Source organism: Falco punctatus (assembly GCF_963210335.1).
Source record: "Falco punctatus genome assembly, chromosome: 11".
Taxonomy (NCBI): domain Eukaryota; kingdom Metazoa; phylum Chordata; class Aves; order Falconiformes; family Falconidae; genus Falco; species Falco punctatus.
Genome location: NC_137591.1, coordinates 18009017 through 18031830, shown reverse-complemented (window position 1 = coordinate 18031830; position 22814 = coordinate 18009017). Strand labels below are relative to the sequence as shown.

At 37.1% G+C, this 22814-nt stretch overlaps 1 protein-coding gene across 2 annotated transcripts in view; it reads right to left on the bottom strand.

The window, feature by feature from the left end:
* Positions 1-22814, bottom strand: part of PKN2 (protein kinase N2) — a 56254-nt gene that overhangs the window by 2968 nt on the left and 30472 nt on the right. For both annotated transcript variants that reach the window (XM_080406653.1, XM_080406652.1), the window contains 18 exons: positions 20268-20419; positions 15596-15713; positions 13805-13950; positions 13498-13711; positions 10650-10835; positions 10236-10345; positions 8248-8391; positions 8034-8109; positions 7531-7705; positions 7128-7257; positions 6551-6687; positions 6384-6459; positions 6206-6297; positions 4979-5155; positions 4325-4387; positions 4146-4222; positions 2643-2785; positions 1206-1313 (listed from right to left, as the gene is read on the bottom strand). In XM_080406653.1, coding sequence (XP_080262779.1) covers positions 1206-1313; positions 2643-2785; positions 4146-4222; positions 4325-4387; positions 4979-5155; positions 6206-6297; positions 6384-6459; positions 6551-6687; positions 7128-7257; positions 7531-7705; positions 8034-8109; positions 8248-8391; positions 10236-10345; positions 10650-10835; positions 13498-13711; positions 13805-13950; positions 15596-15713; positions 20268-20419 — 2324 coding nt within the window. The remainder of the gene's footprint in view (positions 1-1205; positions 1314-2642; positions 2786-4145; positions 4223-4324; positions 4388-4978; positions 5156-6205; positions 6298-6383; positions 6460-6550; positions 6688-7127; positions 7258-7530; positions 7706-8033; positions 8110-8247; positions 8392-10235; positions 10346-10649; positions 10836-13497; positions 13712-13804; positions 13951-15595; positions 15714-20267; positions 20420-22814) is intronic.

The window sequence follows — 22814 nt, the reverse complement described above, 5'->3', positions numbered from 1 at the left end:
TCTTGCTTGTCTCTGAAGAGACATCACTCTGCTGTGCCCAGCGATTTCACAGGAGCGCTGAACCCTGCTTACACACCCAGCCAAATACCAGGGTTTTCTAAGAACACCGAACCTCGGGTTAACAACTCGTGAATCGTGCTGCTGAGTGCAGACCCCTGGTTCCAGGCGTAGTGCCCAGCATCAGGGTGGGTTGATACGTTCCTGATGCAGCCATCCAAAAATGTCTGCTACATTATGTGGGAATTTCTCGTATGGGAAGAGTGCACGCACAGCTACAACTAGTAAATGACGAGCAAAGTGCAGGGGTAGGTGTAGCAGTCTCCTGTAGATATGGGCATGACAGTTTTCACAGTAACAATACCCTCCCCAGGTACTGCCTTAAAACTATTCTTCCTGCTTTCTCTAGAGAAATGTTCTCTCCCTAGGAGTAAGCAATCATTTTAAGCTATAGAATATTTACGCTACTACTTCAGTACTTATGTCACAGTGACTACTGTGGCATGCTTTAAACTTGCATGCTGCAGCATGTTGCTGCATTGGGTGCTAGACTGGTGTTTGGTGGCAAAGCCGTAATAAGTTGAGAGGTGGCTTCCAAGGGCTTCGGCCCCCTCCAGCAGGTGTCCTTCCATCGACTGTGATAAGCTTGTAAGACAGGTTCAAGCAACTTCAGATAAGTCGAGGCATAACACTAAGGAATAGCATTAATAACAGCCATAAACAAGATCAGCTGTTCTTTGCCAAGAATGGGACTGCAGATGCCATGTGTACAGTGTTTCCTGCCCCAGTTGGAAGGAAACCAAAAAGATTTAGATGTCTTTGAATTAAAATATTCATGTGACAATGTTAATCTACCAAATAGGTCAATGCAGCAGTGTTCTGCTAGGGAAAGAGAGCTGAACCACCCTAGCTAGATATGACTAGGACACTTAGTTTAGGGAGAAAATAGAGCCTCTAGTGTTTTATGTTTTAAAAAGAAAAACTTGCTCCTGAATGAAGTGGAATGGCACTGACAATTTTTATTTCAGGTGATAGGCAGCATGGCACAGCATAAATGAAGCAAGTCTGAAATTTTAACTGTAGAAAAAAAATACCAAGTGTAGGTTCTTCCAAGTATTTTGTTCCTCACAAAAGTAATCAACTTCCTTAATGTTGGAAAGGAAATGGGATAAGAGGGGAATACTGTAATATTACGATTATGTTCTTACCCGTCTCATTATAGAGATGGCTTCTGTAGACAGAAATCGTGGATATCTCACTTCATCATTTACAATACTGTCAAACACCTCTTCTTCATCATCTCCAGGGAAGGGAGACTATAATGAAAGTAATAAAGAAAACCCACTATAAAACAGGCTTAAAAATCACTTACAATTGAAAGCAACATATATTCAGCTGACAGTTTGGAATTAGACACCCTGAAATGAAGTCTTCCTTTTCTCAGGAACAGATATGGTCATTTTCCATAAAAGAGAAAAGACAAGTTGGTGTTATCCCTTAATTCTTACTGAAAGGCTATGCTTTAAAAATGTGCTTTCAGAAGTGGAAGCACCTAGAACCGGTATCTTCTTCAAACCCTGACACAAGATACACGGGGAATCTGGAAAGTATGTATCAGCTCTTCCTTGGGACAGCTGCCGTTCCCAAGTAACATGGTCAAGGCTCATTTGCTTTTGTAGTATCTTTGGCATGTTACAGCTCAAGGGATTTCAAACTGTTTTGAAGTGGCCTGACAGATACAGGTGACACGCTACAAGCTTTCTGTCCTTTTTTACCTGAAAGGAAGTCAAAGGAGGTTGAATGATCACCTTCTTTGAAAAAGAACAAAACGATGAGCAACTGTATAGTTTTTCTCTGGTTTTTAAGCACGTAAGCCATCACCGCGCTACCTGGGAGACACTATAGCAAAGCAGACTGAAAGCAAAGCGATGTACGCAATGGGAACTAACTATTCAGTAACAATTTTATACCAGCTCGTTTACATGGAGCTGGGGCATTCCATTTTAGCGATATGCAAATGATAAACAGCATTGTGTTCGGCAAAACCTTTCACTACTATCCAGCCTTCCGTGATGAAGTTTGTGTCCATACGAGCTACAGGAGTTCAGGAGTTTATTTTCTCCCCAAACGCATTTGGAAGCGGACTGCTTGAGCTGTATGCATCCAAATTTGACAGTAACAGATGTGTGCTGGAAACTGGGCTCCCCAAAACCAGATGTGCTATGTTCTTGCTTAGAGACGCTGATATTAATGTGCCAGTACTGTAATTTGATTTAAGGTATAACGACGCAATTAAAAACCAAAATAAAACAAAAATCTAGAGGTTAAGTCCTGGACCAGCTACAACTCATTCACTACCACAACTAATGATATTTCAAGCTCATGACACATGACTCATCAACTACAGCATTACACCAGCTAGTATCGGGTAAGTAGCTGTGCAGTATTTAATAATTCTTTTTCTTGAAACACATCAAGATGCTAGTCTGTAAACCTAGATATGCCTATACCTACTGTATATACAAGTATTGATACAGCTGTGGCAGGTAGGGCATATTAAACATTGACAGGCTGGTACCTTGAGTTTTGTAACCTTTTTAACATATATTAGCTTTATGAGTCCATTGTGTCTTACTAGAACTTACCTCACCCACTAGCATCTCATAGATAAGTACACCAAGACCCCACCAGTCTACAGCTCTTGTATAGGAAGTTTCTGTCAGCACCTCTGGAGCAAGAAATTCCGGTGTGCCGCAGAACGTGCTTGTTCTGTCTCCAAATCCCATTCCTGAAAAGTTACAGTTAATGAAAATCACGCAGTATTTGCTGCCACTTTACAACCTACTCCTCCAGCAACTAAAACCTCTCACTAGAGCAACTTCAGTCAATACTGTAGTTCCAGAGCCTCTCCTGAAGGCTCAGGCCACCGAGGTGAAATATTCCCCACTTCATCCCTCCCATACCCTTGTTCCACGTGCTTCAGTATGAGTGTTTCTATCCCTAGCTATATGCAATGAGCCAAATTAAGTTTCCAGTTACACCTTTGCCACCCTGTTATCTCTGCTTGGAAAGATACACTCTTATGCTGTGTTTCTCCTAGTTAGCAGGAGAAAATGTGGTACCCTAGTTTAGTCAAACATGCCTACTGTGGATGCTTCTGTAGTGGCAAAACTACATATAGTAAAGTAAAACACGGAGTGTAGCATAACCATTTAGAGCAATTCGCAAAACCTGTATATCTGCAAAAGGGGCACAGTTTGGGATGTCAGCACCCCAAGGACTGATGTGGCACTGCCAGTGTAGGTACTGCAGAAAGCTTAAAAAGAACACGTACTGTAGCAGTCAGCAAATCAAACAGCTTTCCTTGTACCATAAAATGACAAAAGGAAATGAGGACTTTTTGTAGTGAAAGTCACAGGATTCACCCGAGGATATTGCAGGCAGCAGTGATGTTTGAACGCCTGCTGAATTTACTGAACTCGCTCTCATATGGAGGACAGGGTATATAAATTGGAGAAGGGAATGGACCTTTCCAGATCTGCCTCCCCAGTGGGGTTTGAGAAAGACACTGCAGTTTCACTTGCTACCTCTATTTTAGGTCTTACGTGAAAAGTAGCTGCCAGTAGCGTCATGCTTGAAAGTAACTTTCTAGCATCTAGCCTTCCCTTTTGGGACACATTTTCTATTTTAGTTACAGTATACTTTGTGTGTCATTTCCATATAGTTAGAGTTGTGACTATCTAAGAGTTAAAAAAAATAATAATTAATTTGTAAAAAGTTAAGAGTGAGATAGGTACTTGATTTCATTGTAGTGTCTACACATTCAGAATGAGAAAAAAAAACACCTAATGCTTTTTCTGCTAACTTGTAAAATGCAGCAGTATGCCTTATTAATAAGCAGGGATATGAGGTGATGCTTCACAACTGAAAAAAATAAAAATAATAAAAAAAAGAGAGCTATGCTCCTGATATTCCTCTACTAAGTTCCTCCCACCTCTACATTTGTACAGTCAGAGATGTATTTCTTTCCTTCAGATGATACAGGGTAAGTATACTACACACGTTTGACAGTCCAAAAGTCTCAAGGAACAGTCAGGAGTAAGACAGACTACGGAATTGCCCTAGAGATAAACTTAAAGGGCCATTACCTTCTTTGCAAAGACCAAAATCAGCAATTTTCACGAAGCCTTCTGTGTCCAGCAGTAAGTTATCCAACTTCAAATCTCTAAATTAACATTTGAGAACAAAATTGCATCACTGATGTTTCTTCAGTACTATTCAGACTAATGGAAATTCATCTGCTGGAAATGGGTCAATGGCTACTTACCTATATACTATTTTGTGTTCATGTAAATACTGAAGTCCAAGAACCACACATGCAGCATAGAATCTGTTGAAAAAGTTAAAATTTAAATCAATTTCAGTCTTGGTTTTCAGAATGTGAAGTCCACTATTACTGATCTTTTTTATTAAACATCCTCTGAAAATCACTGATTCTTTTTTTTTTGAGGTACAGATCAGTTTTATACAAAGGTCAGAGTTTTGAAGCCAGATGGCAAAAATGCTTCAACTTGCAGCTTTCAAGCTGTAGTATGTTCGCTTGGCCTGAGGATAAATTTTCTGTAGCGTCTGCTGCCATGGCATTGAATGATTTCTAATTTGGTTTATTCTTTCCCTTTTTAGCCTTGTCTGCTAAGTTTTCATCTAGCTTTTTAATGCAATCTTTTAAAAAAATAGAGTATTACAAACATTAAATATTTTTGAGTATTTGAAAATATATAATTTTTTAATTCAATAGATTCTGACACATTAAATCTGCATGTGTCTGTGTCTAATGAAATCAGTTAAGATTCTTTGACCCTTTTAAAAAGTACTGAAATTACAACGTAGATGCATGTGGTGATGAAGATCTTTGTTCTTATCCACTGAACAAAGTGCCCTTCACTTAATGCCACAAAAAAGTATATAGACGGATACTCACACTGCTCTCGGTTCAGAGAAGACATCAGTATGAATGTGCATCATCAGATCCCCACCAGCAGCGTATTCCATTACAAAGCAAACGTGATCTTTGGTTTGGAAACAAGCAAAAAGGTTCACCAAGAAGGGATGTCTTACACTATTCACAGTTTCAAATATTCGCTTTTCACACATCAAGCTGCAAACAGAAAAATCCGTAAAAGTGTAAAGCTGAATCCTGAACTACAATTTTTTAACTCTCAGAAACCATTGGGAACTTATACCTTACGCTTTTTCCTCTAGTCCTCAGGATAAAATAACATCTTTTGTTTCAGAACAGAGGTTTTAATACTTGCACACATTAAGTTGATGCCAGGATTTCCACAAATTTACACTTAGCTTTCACAAATGAAAAAGGAAACCTGGCAGTCCATGAAAATGGTACCCTGCCAATTTTTCTCCCGCATACTTCAGACCTGTATTAAGTATGTATCAATACTATGTGACATTAGCTTCAATCCATTTTTATTTTAATTGTATAAAAAGTGGAAAAATAGTAACAATATTATAGACATTTTCTGTAGTAATTCCAGATTATTTCTTCTTAAGGCAATTGGTTAATTTGTAGCTTATTCCTAATACAGTTATCTTCCTGCAAGTCAAATGAATATTGTCACTATTAAACAGCTGTAAAAGCACCTTCTTGTGCTAAAACTAGACACTTTTGTAACTGTCATTTCACTTACAAGCAGAGAAAAAAATAATCTGGGTTTTGGGACAAAAAGATTAAAAAAAAAATACAACAGTGGAGTACACACAGGACTTAAAGGAAAACATGATGAAGTGGGACAGTATCTTACAGGTTGAGAAATACCATCATAGATGTTTTCTGCCAGTAAAGAAAACATAGTTACTGTTCTCCTGAAATGTGATGGAAGTCTATAGAACAAGTAATTAAAATAAATAATTGCCAGAGAACCTAACTGAAAAACAGGATCAGCTTTAAGTCAGAGCTGTAGTACAGGCACGGTAAGAGAGGCACTAAAACAAATCAGTATTCCTGGGCTACACTGCTCCTCTCCTTGCCCCAGAAGAAAGGCTACACTTCTGCAGCAGCCAGCCAAGCAGGGAGATGGCAACTTGTTTTGCTCCTTCACTGTATTTAACTGCTGTTTGGTAGAGCTTACAGTTGTATGCAGAAAAAACCCCACGATTTATGGAATCCATGTATTGTATCTTACAAACTGACCTGTCTACTTCATCACGAGCGACAATATCTCCTTTCTTTAAGGCTTTAATTGCAAACATCTCATTTGTGTTTTTGTACTCTGCCAGCAGCACCTAGAACAGAAGATAAGTGATTCATTTAAGAGCTATATCTAGTTTTGATATAGCCTTGACACTTAATATAGCCTTTTGACATTTACCTTTCCAAAGTGTCCTCTGCCCAGTACAGCACAACATCTGAAATCCTTCAGACTGAACTGAAATCTTTGTTGTGACCTATGTAAATAAAAACCCAGTCAAAAATCTTCTAGTTTGTTAACTTTAAGAAATACTATTCAGATCAACAACAAAACCACTGCATTTTTACCTCCTGTCTTCAGGCTCTCGGATGTTGGTGTATTTTATGTCTGAACGGGGAGTATCAGGCTCACAGATTATTTCAGGCTGGAGTTTTGGGACAATACTATTTCTGCCACTTTCAAAATCAAAAGTTGTTACTTCATCCTGTGAAGAAAAAAGAAGTCTGAAAATGTAAAACTGATTATCAAAGCAAATGAATGCAGATATTGTACTATAACCACGTGAAATTCTTAACACAAGAATTTTCTATACTAAACTGCTGTACTTTTAAGATGATACAGTCAGGCAAGCTTTTAACAGGCCGATGAAACCTATTGCTCCAGTCATTCTGCTCTTTGTTAATAAAGCCATTCCCTGAATAATGATTTTGGGTGTTTTTTCAGTGGTGGAACCAATGACACGGAGAGTTAAACATACCAACATGCAGTTTGCCACCAAGAGTGACTGGAGCGTTCTGTTGAGACAATTACGTATGTTTAAGCTAAGGGAGCGTATGCTGAAATATAAAGGAAGAAATCCATCATGAAGATGCCAATTTTGCAACCTTCTTAAAGTGTACAGCCAAAATTTTTCAAGTTACTTGCCTGAGATGGTGCATCAGGAGCCTTTATCTCAGAGGAAGATTCACATATTTCCCCAAGGGAAGATGCACGGGGTGGAGCAGGTGGAGGCTCAGGCTCGAGCTCGAAGTCCAATTTGGCTACAGGAGAGTCACTGACAAGAAAATAAACAAACTCCTCAGCCTATAGCAGAGACTAATAGTATGAAAACCAAGTTAAAAATGCAAGTTATGCAGATTTACCCTAAAACAAATCTTGTATGTGTAGATCTGTCTATAAAATGGATGTCCAAAATTAAAACATTGAAGGGTCTGCAGTCTTGCAGAATAAACAGGTTTTATTAAAGTACATTACATACTTCAGGGTATAAGAATCTCACTGTTACTCTTGCTCTTAAAAGTACTGAAAAATTGTAAATATTGCCTACCTGGCTGGCAGTGTTAGTTCAGGAATGTGTGCATCAACCACTGGCCCAGTAGCAGGCACCGGTGCTTGAGGGCTGAAGGTGCCAGAGTGATTTACTGTAGGAATAGCTCTTCTTACCAGCCTTCCCCAAGTGGCAATATTAATATTCATTTGAGGAGCTCTGAGAAATGTTTTGCCTGTGGATATTGTGAAAAAAGAAAATAGAGTGCAAGTAATTTCCTTACTTATTACCAAAAGCTATAATTAAAAAAAATAATCATATTAATCAGTTTATGGTTTATGAATAAAAAACTGAATTTGTCATATTCCTTAGCAATTCCTAATTATTCACTACTAAATGCTAATGCATAATAAGGAATTCTAAAACAAAACCCTTCTAAATGCAATGCCAAATACTTCATTATCAACAGCTTTATTCACAGGCAAATATTCAGGGTTTATATAAAAAACCATCACAGATCTGTACAATTTTTAAGCTTTACATGTTTATATTAAAACAATCACCTTGCTGTTTTGAAAAAATTTTCTTCTGCCTCTGGAGTTTTGGTCTTCTTTCAATAACCGGATTAAAAAATGTAACCTGCAGTTCAAATAATGTGTGTTATAATTCAAGTTTCAGAACAAAATGCATTCTTAAAAGTTTAAGAAAATCTTCTCAAATTATTCTGCAATACAATACTTGCAAGTACGCTCAAGTGCTTTGAAGAAACATTCTTACCTCTGCAAACAGAGTGCCCTGGGGTTCAAGATAGAGACACATGCCATGCCGTTGGTTATCCAGGAAATCTTCCAACCTCAGAAACTTTACTGCACACAAAGATCTCCAGTCACGCCAATAAACCGAGATTTCTAGTTCACGTGACTGCAACAGGAAACATGTACACAGGAAATTACTTGTCAGTAATTGCTCTGCAAGAATCACCTCTGTACAACCGTAACACCTAGCATTCAAGAGCTGTTACTTTAGAAGTGTGCCAGGGCTAATTAGCCACACTGAGCAAGCTCCCACTAGGGTGACTGTGGCATTTCACTTCAGTGCAGGTGTGATTACCGGTGTCCAAATACAAGTACAAGTGTAAAATTCCCCCAAAAGTAGAAGGAGAGAGGCACAAACAGTCACCAGACTTTCTGAGTCAGTCTAGCAGCACTGCTGGTTCAAAATATTTTAGCTTAAGCTCTGACAACAAATTTTTACCTGTGTTTAGAAACCTCAGCTTCACTAGTTTTCCATATTATTTACAAGTATCAATTCCATTTCACAGCTGCATAGTGACATGTTAGCACTCACATACACATTATAATGCAAGACTTCATATAGTATCTCCAGAAATACATATGGTTTTTGTAACATGGCTGCGAAGAGGGGCCAAAAAATTTAAACCAACAAGAAATACTGCTGTATCTTGCTGGTGGGATTTATATATTCTTAAGAGTGTTTTACATGCTTGTTACAAAATGCGAAGGAACCTGCAATACAATGTAACAGCAGCATTGTATGTTACTAAGTTTAGTTAGCCCAGCTTAATTCCACCATTATGCATCAGTTTACTGTCTTTATATAATAGCTGTAGGTTTTTTAAAAACCACAAGTTAAGAAGGAGGAACAGATTTAAAAAAAAAAAAAAAAAAAAAAAAAAAGACAATAGGGTTTGGAACTTGCATTTCAAATATAGAAGGATGTGTGGTCTGCCCAGCAGAAGCAAGGTCCTTTTCTGGCACCAAAAAAGCATCTAATATTGAGTTTTTAGTGAACGTGACACATACTAGGCTGGTAGACACAGCTACTAAACTTTGACTAGTTCTAGTTTTAAACTGAGAATAATCAAGGCTTCAGGACTCCACAGCTGCTAGTTTTGTTCTGCACCACTCCTAATTTGGTGCACAAAATCCTAACACACCTGAATTTCTCTACTTGCAGTTCTAAAACTGCTTCCTTCCTAGGTGGAAAGAATTTGGTTTGGGGCTCAGAGAGGTGAGGTGAAGCAGGGAGAGAGCAAAACCAAAAAGGTGGCTTTTTTTTTTTTTTTTCCTTCTGATTTGTTTTAAATATAGACTGGAGATTACATTTAGGGTCCTAAAATATAGTTTCATTTTCAGTCCATTTTAAACACTGATAGAAAAAAAAAATCCTTTTACTTTAAAATACTATGACTATCAAATATCTAAAAAACACATGCTTGATTAAACCTATATAACATAAGCTGTCTTCAAAAGGTGTGAGGAAAGAAATATCAAGTATCATTTTGATACTTGTGTCCTCCAAGTAACTTTTAAAGTTCTAGGAAAGAACTATTAGTGAACTTATTTATTATTCCTAAAGGATTGATCCATTCCATATGAGAACACTTACAGAAGCACTGTAAAAATTGCATGACATAGCTTTACGAAAATATCCACACTGTATCTGATACTAGAATTTACTGATAAATATTGAGAAGTTGATGATCCTAATAAAAATTTAAGCCCTATCTATCACAGGTTAAAAAGATGGTACAACCTGGAAAAAAACATTAAGTCAGTTTGTAGGCCAGAAAAGTAAAATTTCTAGAATGCCAGCCCAGCATAACAGCTTGACCCCAGGGAGCTCATTCTGTGCACATGTGAAATTTGAACAAAATCACAATAACAGGAAAAAAATATAAAGCAACATGAAATTAATTTAAAGAATCTACTATAGGTGTCAACGAAGTAAGACTGTATTTTTACCCTGTCTAGTTCCAGTGTAAATTTCTGATCCCATGACTGATTGGAAATAGGTTTCCAGCTAGTTTGACCAACCACAGTGTTATCCAGCTTCAGTACAGCACAGACTTCATCTGTAAGTAAAGTACACAAACTCAGCTTAAATCTTTAAGAGGATTTTCCACAAACAAAAAAAATCTTCAGTAAGTTTCCCTTTAAAAATGTAATCTCATATTTAATTGGTTCTTATGGTCATAATAGTGTGGTTGTGTTTGGGTTGGGTTTTTTTTTTTCTTTTTTTTTTTTTAAATAACTTGACAGATGAAGAAAGAGACACATTTAAAGCTTCACATCAATTTAGTATTTCAAATTACAGAACGCAACATGCACACTAAAACATAAGTAAAAGATATGCAAAGAAGTAAGAGTATACTGAACTGGATAAGTCATCAGTTTTCAGAAGGTTTCTACTACTCCCACTTTTACTTTTACTGGTTCTGCTCATGAAAGATGATCTGGCCTCATTTGGACTCCAACCAGGTAGCGTAATCGATGTAGCTTTTGATCGACCAGGAACGTTTTCCAAAATATCTTGGCAGCCCATTAGCCTAACTTCCAGGGTACCTGGAACAAGACAGACATCAATTTATCAAAGACTTCTGCTCTTCAGTAAACAAAGTGAATGACTAATGATTTATGGCAATAGCTCATATTCTGACCCCCACAGGGTCTAACAGACGTATCAGATGAAATCAAAAGATCCAAGACAGACAAATATACTGAAAATAAACATTAAAAGTCAAATATGTGGGGCTCAACCTTCTAGAAGGAGCAACAGTTCACCAAAATAACACAATATATTTTTGTTCTGTGTTTCAGTAGTATCTTTGTTTTCTTCACTTGAGAACCCAACTGACTTGGGTTCAACTTGTAATCAATGTCATTTTTTAAGACAACAAATCTTAAATTATCAATCCATCATTTTAATAAGAAACATTTTTTTGTGAGTTTTATGTAACCAATTAATATTGGATAAATCACTTCAGTAATTGAAATGGAACACATTGACTATTGAGACTACAAATTTGTTTAAGATACATTCAGAAATCACATTTGCCTGCTGCATGCTAAAGTTAAATTTGAGTCAGTACATAATTTAAAAATCATTGAATTGTTCCAACTTGACTGAATTTGGATTTATAACAGCTGAGCCAAGAAGTCACTCTTCAAATTCTTCTACATCTTTAACCAACTGAGATGCAGAGGCTGCTGTTCTAATTTAAGAGTTTCCTCCAGCAGCACAGAAACATCTGAATACCACAGATGGTTACAAGAACAGTAGGCTTACCTCATCCTGTACAAGATAGCATCTGTAAGGCACTAGCAAAATTAACTATTGGAAGTGGTGAAATTAGCCAGTTCCTAATCATAATGTCAGCGAAAAATGCAACTGCTAAACACAGTGTTCTTCTGACAGTACATGTACTTAACTGTGAAGCTTAAAAGCACTCTTTTGTAACAGGAACTTAAGTCAGACTTGACCTAAAAATGGTCTGGCAACATTATAGCCCACAGAACAGACACGAAGAAACCAGTCCGAGCAGAAATCCCATCCTGTAGGGAACTAACAGCATAAGCGACAGCTAAGCATTAGGCTAGAAGACAAAGAGGTGCTACTGGCTCAAAAAACAGGTTAACAGGTAAAAGAATACTTTTCCTTCATTCCCAAACTCTCGTTTAGGAAAAAAATAAATTAATAAGCGAAAAGGCTATCATCTTGTATAAGGACTGGATACATATCAGAAAGTTCTGTCGATGCACTTTAAGAAGTATGCCAGTAGCACAGATCTATTTTTCACAAAGCATTAGAGGCAAAACACAAAGACACTGTTCATTTAAATCCAGTTCAATACAAAAGCTCTTTGTGTTGCCAATAGGAAAGTGAAACTACTAAGAACTTCATAAGCACATAGCTCTGTTTCGGTAATTCCTGTTAGAAACTGTTCATATATATCAGTAAGTCACATTTAAAGAGGAATTATTCGTCGCTATAATGTATCTGACACCAACGATTACATATTACAGGAAAAAAAAAAAAACAAACAACATCAAAAACCCCACAAAACTGTTTTAAACCCAAGGCACAACACTTCCTGCCAATGGTCACTGATGATTTGAGATCCTATATGATGAAAAAGAAGTTCCCCTCACCACTCTGCAACCTTACAAGGGCTCTCAGCTGAGGTCCTGATGATTTTTACCCTTTGCTATGTGTCTTACTGAACCAAAATGGAAGACAAGTAGACTTGCTCCGGTTTATTATTATTGCAGCTCAGCAGAAGACTTCCTCTTTTTGTTTTAAAATATAATCCCACAGTACTTCAAAACTAGATTTTTGTTTCAGTTATATGTGTATAACTAGAGTAACATTTGAATTAACAGAGTAAGATTATTATAAAAACAACCTGTAATAGTTGATTTAATAGAGGTAAAAAGCTTTAGGAAATAAAACAATAAACCTAAATGTATCTGTATTAGTAATTCTTATATGACCACTTACTAAATAAATTTAGTAAAGCACCATACCCCCAAGTAGTCAAAGTATTTGTTTTTCTTTAAAAAAAAATTGGAGGCAAATGTTTAAGAGCTTTGTTAAAGCATGGAACATTTACTTCCAATGAAGGACAACAATTTCAGGTGAACCCCAACTATGAGAAGTTCTGAAGTCTTATATTTACAGATAAGTCTACTGTTCCCTCTGAGTAGGCTAAATGCAAAAAAAAAAAAAAAAAAAAGTCTCCAAGTTTAACTGCAAGGAAACCAATTCACACCAATAAACAGAGGCTTCAATAGTGCCCTGCATGTCTGTTAGGATCTCCCTCTTTGGACTGAAAATATAACATGTTTTGGTAGCATAAATCTCACCTTCTAGGAAGCCAGTGTGGTCCAGTGCATAAAACAGGGACTGGGAGAAAAGCTGGGTGTCCAGCTCTGCCACTGACTTTGTGTATGACGAGGGCAAGACTCTTAACCCTTCTGTACCTCAGTTTCCCCTCCATAGTGACCTAACTTCAGGCCAGAACTTCACTTCTTTAGTAAGATTATAAAGAGGTCAACAAATAAACCAAACTTATCTGTATTTTTTTGGTACACGCTCGGAAATTTTAAATGCTTTGTCTAGGAAAACGACAACAATGAAATATGTCCAGAAAGAAATAAAGTTGGCATTAAAGATATGTTTTAAACCATTTAATAAAATAATTTAAAAAACCTCCATAAACGATACCTGTTAAAGCTGCTGGTTTGGACAGTGTACTATACTGGTTTTGAGTAGATATTACACTTTGACGAGGACTTAATGTGGGTGAAGAGACCAGTGAAAGCTCCTCTATAATAATACTGCTTTTGGGATGGTTTTTAGGAAGTTCATTCAATCTCTGTTCCAGTGAATACTTCAAGAGGTCCAGCTTCTGGCTTGATTCATTAAATCTTGCTTGCGCCTTGTAAAAATAACAAAAAGAAAATATTTCAAAATTTTTTTCTTGAAGGAACATTTAAAATAAAGTATCAGAAATCGTAATGATGTAAATTACTTCTGAAAGTGCCTTTCTGTCGGTAACCTTCCCAGATCCAAGTAATTTCATCACATTTTTTGCACCTTCTGCTACAGCATACTCTATCCTAAAATGATGGCGTAATTCTTCCATTCGGAGTTCAAGAGGGCTTATCACAGGTTTTGCTGCAAAGAGATATACACAAACAATCTTCATTGAAGACCACGCCCATGCTTAATTTCTTTAATCTTAACCCCCTCCTCAATATAAACAGAGGGGAGAAAAAAAAAAAAGAAAAAAAGAGAAAGAAAAAAAAAGTGAGAGATGAAGATTTGGTATTCCAAAGAAGAGCTTGAAGTACATCATAAAAGCAACAATGAAATTTTAAGCATCTGCATTTGAAGGCAGAAATAATCGATCAGGGCCTCCATCCAACAAACAGGTCCTACTCCTTGAAGAGCTATAATTACTAGAGGATATGAGAAAAAGAACATGTCTTCAGGGAAGGTAAGGGACAAAAGCTGCATCTTCCAAGTATCATTCAGCTAGCCAGGAGGTGGTGTGGAGACTTCCACATTTCTGAACCCCGCTCTGAAGATTTATCTTTCAGACTACTCTGTAGCTAAGTAGATCCCTGATTGGTTTCTGATAATCCTCCTGCTTCACAGAAAATCCCAGGGAATCCGGCTTCTGCCAGCACAGAGAATCTAAGAGGTCCCATACAGTGCCTTCCCCAAATGGTTTGGGCTAACCATTCTAATGTCCACTTCGCACAGTGTTTAGATTTCCTAAAACTTTAGATTAGAAAGTTTCCTGGACATATTCCTTTCTGTTTAAAGCTCTAAGAGTAGTAGGAACACAAAAAGGCATTTGATAGCCCTTTCTAGCCAGAATATCTTTCTTTTTCTTTTACAGAAATGAAATACATAATCCATGTGCTAAGGTGGGGTGTTAAAAAAAAGCCAGAAGCATTGCAAGCATAGAAAGAAATAAAGAAAACCAACCTCCCTCCGCCCCACAAAACATAAACAACACACACCCATCCCTTTTTCATTACCTAGGATATATCCAGGGTCTGATTATGAGCATCATCACACAACTTCAATACACAGAAATGCATACGAATAAAGTTCAAGACTTAAGAGATGTACCAATATGCCCACAATTTTATAGTACACTCATGCTATTATAGCTCAGGGTTATTTTTTTCTTTACTTTTCATTTAAAGATTTCCGAAGAAATGCAAGTTTAAAACTACTTCTGAAATGCAGCAGGAGTATTTCAAGTCAGGTTGTTTTAAAAACAGTGATTTTTTGTTTGTTTTTAAAACAGTTGTTTACTACTCAGTCTAGCCTAAACACCCATAAAGACAGCAAAAATTTGCCTCCGTATGTGCTCCTATTAGTAATAATAAGGTCAATCTATTTAAGTATGACAAGCAGGCTTTGTACCTGCATCAGATTTTTTTTTTTTTTAGGATAGTAAAAAGATTATAAGCTTTAAAGAAAATTACTAGTTATAAAGACAAAGAAAGCATGCATAAAGGGAGAATGAAGACCACAAAGCAAATATGGACTGCATAAAGTGTAAAAACGGTGATGAAGAGAGATTGTATTTCTCTTCATTAAGCTTACGGTATTTTGCTTCAAGTCAGATATACCTGGCATCCTAACACACACAATGGTATGCCTGCTCTCCAATTATTTTTCATTCATGCAGGCTTTGTCTAACATTCCTACTAGAAATTTTTGATAATTCTGTGTGCATATGGGTACATATCTACATGGCATTCTGACATTAATGATTCATATTTCCTTTCTACTCCATCACCATTATCAAAAGCCAATTCATTGGTCTGGACTGCCTGAAGAATCTGCATCCTTATAACTTCTATTTTCGTCTTGCTGTCCTGGAGCATCTGCTGAGCTGTGGCAAGAAGTTTTCGATCCTATTAAAACAAACCAACAAACAAATTAAAATCACATACTCTTCAAGGAACAAAACACATTGAAAGCTTCAAAACCCACATGCTTTAGGAACAAGTACTAAGCCTATGTAATTCATTTGCTATAGCAGACCAATTTAAGTAACCACATTAGGATATTAGTAGAAATTAAGTTAGGACAGAGGCATATTCTGGTTTATTAAAGTCTATAAGCCACTCCCATGGAAAGTTTACCTGTTTAAAGCTGAATAAAGGAGGCATCACCTAGCGGGATTACATGTGTAGATCAATGTTTAGTAAGCTGATACTAAAGAAAGGGCATGATATTAAGTGCAATATACTTCCAACCTATGTAGAATGGCTCAAATTTACTGTGTGGTAAGAACTCTTCTAGCAGACAAGTTTGCTAGACTAAACCTGTATAAAAATCATTGTACTACACTTGAGCTGATTTTCAATTTTTAAATTAGAAATATCAAGTTATCTTACATGGCACATTATAAATAAGTCTGCAGTATGTTTTTTCTGAACAAATAAAATCTGAAGATTTTTTTTCCCATTAATAAATACACAGCACACAAGGGTTACTTCTTTAGCTATTTGCCCTGGTTTCGGCAGCAACTTAAAGTATAGTACTTTTCATATAAACAAACCAAGCTAATCAAGTTTTGTTTTCAAAAGCACTAATACAAGCAGTTTAGAAGATAATATTTCTGAAAACGAGCTTTCAGACTAACTGGTAACGCCATTTCATTTTCAGGAGTGCAGCCATCCATCCACACCTTTCTCAGGTATACCACTTTTTGTCCTCCAGCTACTGGAGATCTGACGTAAAATGGCTCATCAAATGGCTCTGGGATGTGGAACTGTGCATGTGCTTCTGTGCCTGCTGCATGGCTCGCTCTATGCGTTTCGGAAATCACCAGATAACTTAAAGGTGATCTGACTTGCAGTAAGAACAAAAAAAGGGTTATAAAAAAAATTAAGGTAGTCTATTTCTCCTGCCTGTGCAGTTCCAATCAATCACAGTAATTAATAGTAGACAGTGTAGATGAGTATCACACTTGTTATAGCCCAAAGGGTATTTTGGTTAACTCAATTTTGTAGCCACTCTATAACCTCATTAATAAGTTACTTTCCCATGGACATGGTTTATACTTATATTTTTAATTTTATAATGAAGTTATAAATTATTTAAGAAGTTAAAGAAATTCAATTCCTTTCCTTACCACAACCAAGACAAAGAATTGCAGTGTAGCACAGACACCCAGAGCTAGAAATACTGGCACCATGAAGTATACTGTGAGAAAAATCAGTATGCTGAGGAAAGAGAAATTTACCTTCCTAAAGCTCCTCTACGACCTTGTGCCTAATGTATTACTCAGGTGTTTTAACACTGCCCTATGTACTGCAGGGTAGATACATCAAGAATGTACTCATAAAAAGGCTTTGGCTGCACGGGAGAAATTGTGCCCTCTTTGCATACTATAGCCTCAGAACTCTTAATTTTTAGAATTAATCAGCATTTCAGAGGGATACCACTAGCTTTCATATTTTAAGATTCCGTGTTAGCTATCCAATTATTTAATGAGTACACTGAATTTCCTAAATAAACGCCTTCTCAAATACAAATGTCAACTTTTGAAATAACAACTGTCTACAGTGGTACATAGAATCTAAGTAACAGATTACAAGCAGCTCTGGAATCCTGTATTAAACCTTATCCATGCATCACTCTGATGTATAAATACGCTGTGTTTCTTTTGTCTCTATCTCCACTTTTATCTTATTTTTGATCTTGCTGCTCTTGATTGTCCGTCATATCCTCTTACGACAACGGATTTGCTTGTTCAGGGGCAACATCAGCCCTTCAATGTGTAGAATGGAGGTAATTCAGGATTATAAAGATATCCTTCTGTTTTCAAAAGGCAGAAAATCCCATCTTTGGAATCAAAATGGACGTATTATATACTCAGCAGCTCTTTTAGCGTTGGAGGCTGAATACAAAGTATTTCAAGGCATCTCCTGAGTATAGAAAGACTGACAGTGCCTGTATAACTGATCTTGAAAGCTGTTGTGGGATCGTGGAGAATCCACACAAGTCCAAGGAAAGATAATCAGTATCTCAGAAACACTTAAGTCTGAATAGGTTGAGCTGAATGTTACTGAAGCAAGTACAATAAATACAAGGGAAAACATTCCCATGAGATGATGGGTTTATTATTATGAACAGACTGCTTTTTCATTTTTAAGAAACAAATGACGACTTCCCTCCATTAAATTTAGGTCTGAAAATAACACAACAAATCTGAAATTAGATCATATAGTACACGGACAAAGGTCACAAAAGAGTTTAGTATGTTTTAAAAAGGGTCTTGTGACTACTTCTTAAAGAGCTACTGGGTTACCAGGGTTGGATTTAAACTTGGAATTTTCTGCCCCTTTTGCCCACCTCACCCAGACACTTGAGTTGTTTCAAGCTCTGCTTTTTAAAAGGTAATCACCATGCTCAAACCTAGTTTAAACCTTCCAAATTAACTCGCTACTGAGTATTAAGAACATAAGAGAATGAATACGCACCATTTCCATCCCGTTTGTTGAAGCAGCTGGCAATGCTTTTGTGTTTTCCAGCTTGCTCTCCCCAGCCCAGACACTATATACACCCCATCTGGTAGGCTGATTTAAGCATTTACCAACTACAAAATTGATGATTGAATCTTGTATTTAATTACATACCTAGACCTACAGCAAGCCAGACTTTATCCTTTCTACCTAGTTTGATCAAAGCCTGCTAACAATGTCTAATATCATAGCCTGAGCGTTTAGTTAAGTTTTTTCAGGCTCTTACAATGTTATTTACTGAGGGTTTATTAGGAACATAACTCACGTATGTCTTTTGATCCATTTGGGTCAGCTGATTATTATTTTTAAGTGTACCTGACGTTAAGTACATGGCCCCAGAGGATTTAGACTCTAGAGTTTCCAGAAGCTGAGGGACTGTAGTGCATGGACAGCATTCCCAGGCACTTAGTCATAAGGTGCACTCCAGATATTTCTTCCATCTGCCCCAGGCTAGTAGGTTACAGTTCACTTTCAGATAAGGCTACCAAAGTACCAGCTGGTTCAACAGAAGTGCTGCTGGGACAGTGAGCTACATAGCACCTATGGTCCATCAGGTCTACACTCATTTTTCTGGGAGCGAGTAGCATTCACTGTAATTTTTTCAAGGTATGAGTCAGTCGTACAGCAGAGAGATAGAAAGCAATCTGCCCCTCCACCGGTCCCTAGCAGAAATTCACTCAGAAACATGAAGTTCCCTTCCAGCAGTTCCTGGTAAACATCAGTCATAAGAGTACCAATGCAATTCACAGATGTCTACTCTTCAAGTCAAAACACCCCATTTTAATAAGTTCACTGACCTAGTTAAGTGTTGGCTTAGTTCAGCACTTAAAATATTTCAATTGTATTTACTGTTGTGTGGACACAGAAACATCTAACCAAGCCACTACACACTATTTGTTAGATCTATGCTTGTGTTTACCCATAGTTTGGAAATAAATCTCCTTAATGCTTTAGTAAAAGTAAATGGAAAGAACAAGTAATGAGTAGCTAGTGAAAGGTGAAGGGGCTGGTAAGTAGAGGATCTCTCCCCCACCACCCACCCCTTTTTTTTCTTCTTATTTGAGACCTGTGACTCCCTTATAAAATATGTTGGGGTTTCTGTTTGTTTCTGGGTGGTCATGTCCACCACCCCCTGCCTCGTCCCCCCTATTTAAAAGGTTTGGCTTGTCTTTCAGTTGAGTTACAGGATTCTTGGGTATGGTGGATTTTATTACATAGTTAGGACTACTTAATAAGTCAACCCATTCAGGGGTTAGCAAACACCTCCCCCTCCTTGGAGGACTTCCGGGGCTATCAAGAGAGTGAGTGCAAGTGAGCATGTGTTTTAAAATTCAGATCTAGAAATAAGCATGGCTTTATTTTTCATTTCAGTTTGATACTACCTCTAAAATACCACACTTCTGTAAAATAAAAGTATTTTTGTATTTTATGTGCATGTGTACTAATGCAGATTATAACAACTTGTATCAGAATACTATACACATCTTATTCACACAAATATTTAGTACAAATCTTTTTACTGCAAACTACAACTAAATGACCATTTCAGATGCATACTTTAAACTAATGGAATTTTTTTTTTTTTTTAGCAGAGCTAGGGAAAGCATTAGATACCAGTCAGTGTCATACCAAGCTTTGCTGCTACGTGAATCGCACATGATCAAAGATTACTAGATGTACTAAATTTAGTAAGCCGGATTTGTTATTTAGGTTGAACTGCGTGTGGACAAATTGATAAAACAACCTCTTGAGTGGATATCAAACCGCAACAAAAAACAGTACAGTAATTTGTAGTAGATTTGACATAACTATTTAACAAAAATATACCCCAAACTAAAAGTTACTGAAATTGCATACTGTTTATACACTGTACATTCATACCACAGCAGTATGAAAAATCTACAGTCATGTTCTTTAAGCATTCCAAAGTCTTACCTTTGAAGAGCCATTTGAGTACATCTGTATCATATTTTCTGCTCCCTGCTTTACCTTCAGTTCTATATCCAATTGCTTCTTTAAGGCCATCAGTCTGTTGTTAGTAGAAAAACGAGGATCGCTATTTGGAGTATCGGGAGTCCTAGGACAATCTGTGAATTAAAGGTAAGATGTAGTATGTGCAGGAAAAGAAAAAGAAAAAAAGAAAAAAAGAAAAAACCTCAAACCTCACAAAAACCAAACCCCAAACCCCTCCCCACAAAACAGCCTAAACTCTATTCTATTAAGTTATAGATTAAACAAAGCTGGAACATCACACTCCAGTATTAAGACTGACCCTCCCGTCCAGAGCTACTTTGCAACAGCACTGCAAATGCGCCTTAACATGAAAAGCCTCACGAAAGCCTAGTGACTCCTACACGTGTCCTAATTCACATGAATCACTTCCAGGAGTGGTAGACCTAGCTGCAAACCTGCCTATTCTATTTTCGCTTCAAAGGAGATTTATTTCATCTGGAATGTCTTGAGTCAATTAAAAATGCAACTTCTCATTAAGCTTTTTTACACTCCTGATTATAAATCTAAATGTTTTAAAAACAAACTTGGACAATAATATTCAGTACCACTGAGCACGGTCTAAACACAGATACTAAGCAGTTCCTCGCTGATTCTAGCGTGAGTGTTGCAAACACCATTTATGTCAAAATTAAGAATAGATAAAACGAGCCTTTTCCTTAGTAGTTAGGTGAAACAGTTTTTGCTTTGGAATCATAACAGAATCCTGGGATTATCGGATATATAGGCAGACATGTTATTGAACAACTGATCTGTGGGAAGGATAAAGCTTTTTCATTTCACAATATTACTGTGTTTAGATCTCCATTTTACTAGATTAATTGAATGGAATACAAGTTAGTTTTATCAATCAAATTGTATAGCCATACTCCTTAACTTTCCTATCCTCCTCCAGTACAGTCTATTAATCACTGATTGGTATTTCAGCTTCTGCAACATGAACTGTTAACGAAATCAAAGCAAGCGGCCACTGGACTATTTCCTAGTACTTAACTATGTCCAGCGCAACTGTCCTTTTAGCTAACTATCTTCCCTAACAGTTCCAACAGCTTCTCTTTCAAACTTTTTGTAAAAGAGCATAAATTACATCCACTGTAGTAGGTTTTTTGTGGTTGATTTCTTCTACCCTAACAACTGAGAAAATACCTTCACTATGGGTAAATGACACTAGTTGTCTCTTCGAAGGTATTTACCCAATACCACCAATACAGTCTTTTTTTCCAATTTTAATTATAATCTTCCTTGAATTAAAACTAAGATGATGGATCAAGTTCCTGAAATCCTCAAGTATTAGAAAACACAGGCATTGCACTAGTAACTTACAAATTATTAATTATGAGGTGTCATGGGGAGGAGATGCCTTATCTGACATTTCATATTTCTTCTGTAAAAGCTTCCGATAACTAGTTTTGCAGACTTAACACGTTTACTTTCAAGTCTGCTGTGTAATTTCCTCCTAAATGGCCATCTTTGCTGAGGCTACACGCAGATTTCATGTAAGGAGAAGTTTTAATTTCCTCTGCTGCTAATTCACTCTTCACTTCAAGCCACTTCAAGACTCTTAACTGCATCCTCCTCACTCCTTAAGGGTAGTACAGAAAATACCAGATGTTAAAAAAAATAAAATTAAATCTGTATTTCTCCTCATCTGTTTTGTCGTTCACTCTCTCCTCGATGTTTTGGCTTGGTTTCTCTGTGGAACTGCACTTGAACAGCTTACCTTAAATCTGTTATTAATAAAACCAAGATTAACAACATACTTTCCTCTCACTTACGAATTCACATTCAACTAATCGTCACCTAATAATCTATTCAAAATTAGAACAAATGTAAAATTTGAAAGTCACAGTGTCAAGTCTCCTTGTAAAGTAGATTAATCGTATAAATGAATATTTATCCACTTTAGATTTACGATGCAGGCCTCTACCACTTAAAGATCCCAGGCCTCTGATGATCCCTGGGAAGACTGTGGGGCTCCTGCAGTCTGTTTTCACAGCTTTTAAAGATGCATACAAGCAGCCTTCCCTTGCATTAAAACAAACTCAAGTTACAAGTCAAGGACTAATTAGAGATACCACGGTTCAGGTTGCCCAGGCAGCTGTTATTATCTCTCTTTGCGTGTCTGCACTGTGTAGGTGGAACCACATCACTTACCTGGGTCATCTCGTGTTAGTCTGCACTTGTGGACCTAAACTACTCTCTACCATTTAGTTTAAATGGTTCTACTATATGCTTTGTTAGTAACCAGCAGCAAAGGAAACTTTTCTGCAGCATGGACTAATTGCTAGGAAGAAATACTTTTTTGCCTTCAGGCATAATAGTTGCTCACTAAACCCCCAAACACGGCACAATCTTAACAAAGATTTATTTTTTATTTTGTAAAGAAAAAAAACCTCAAACAGTTTACCAACAGCTTGTCAGAAATGGCTTCCAAGTGACTCCTCCCCTCCCCCCCCCCCCCAAATTACAATT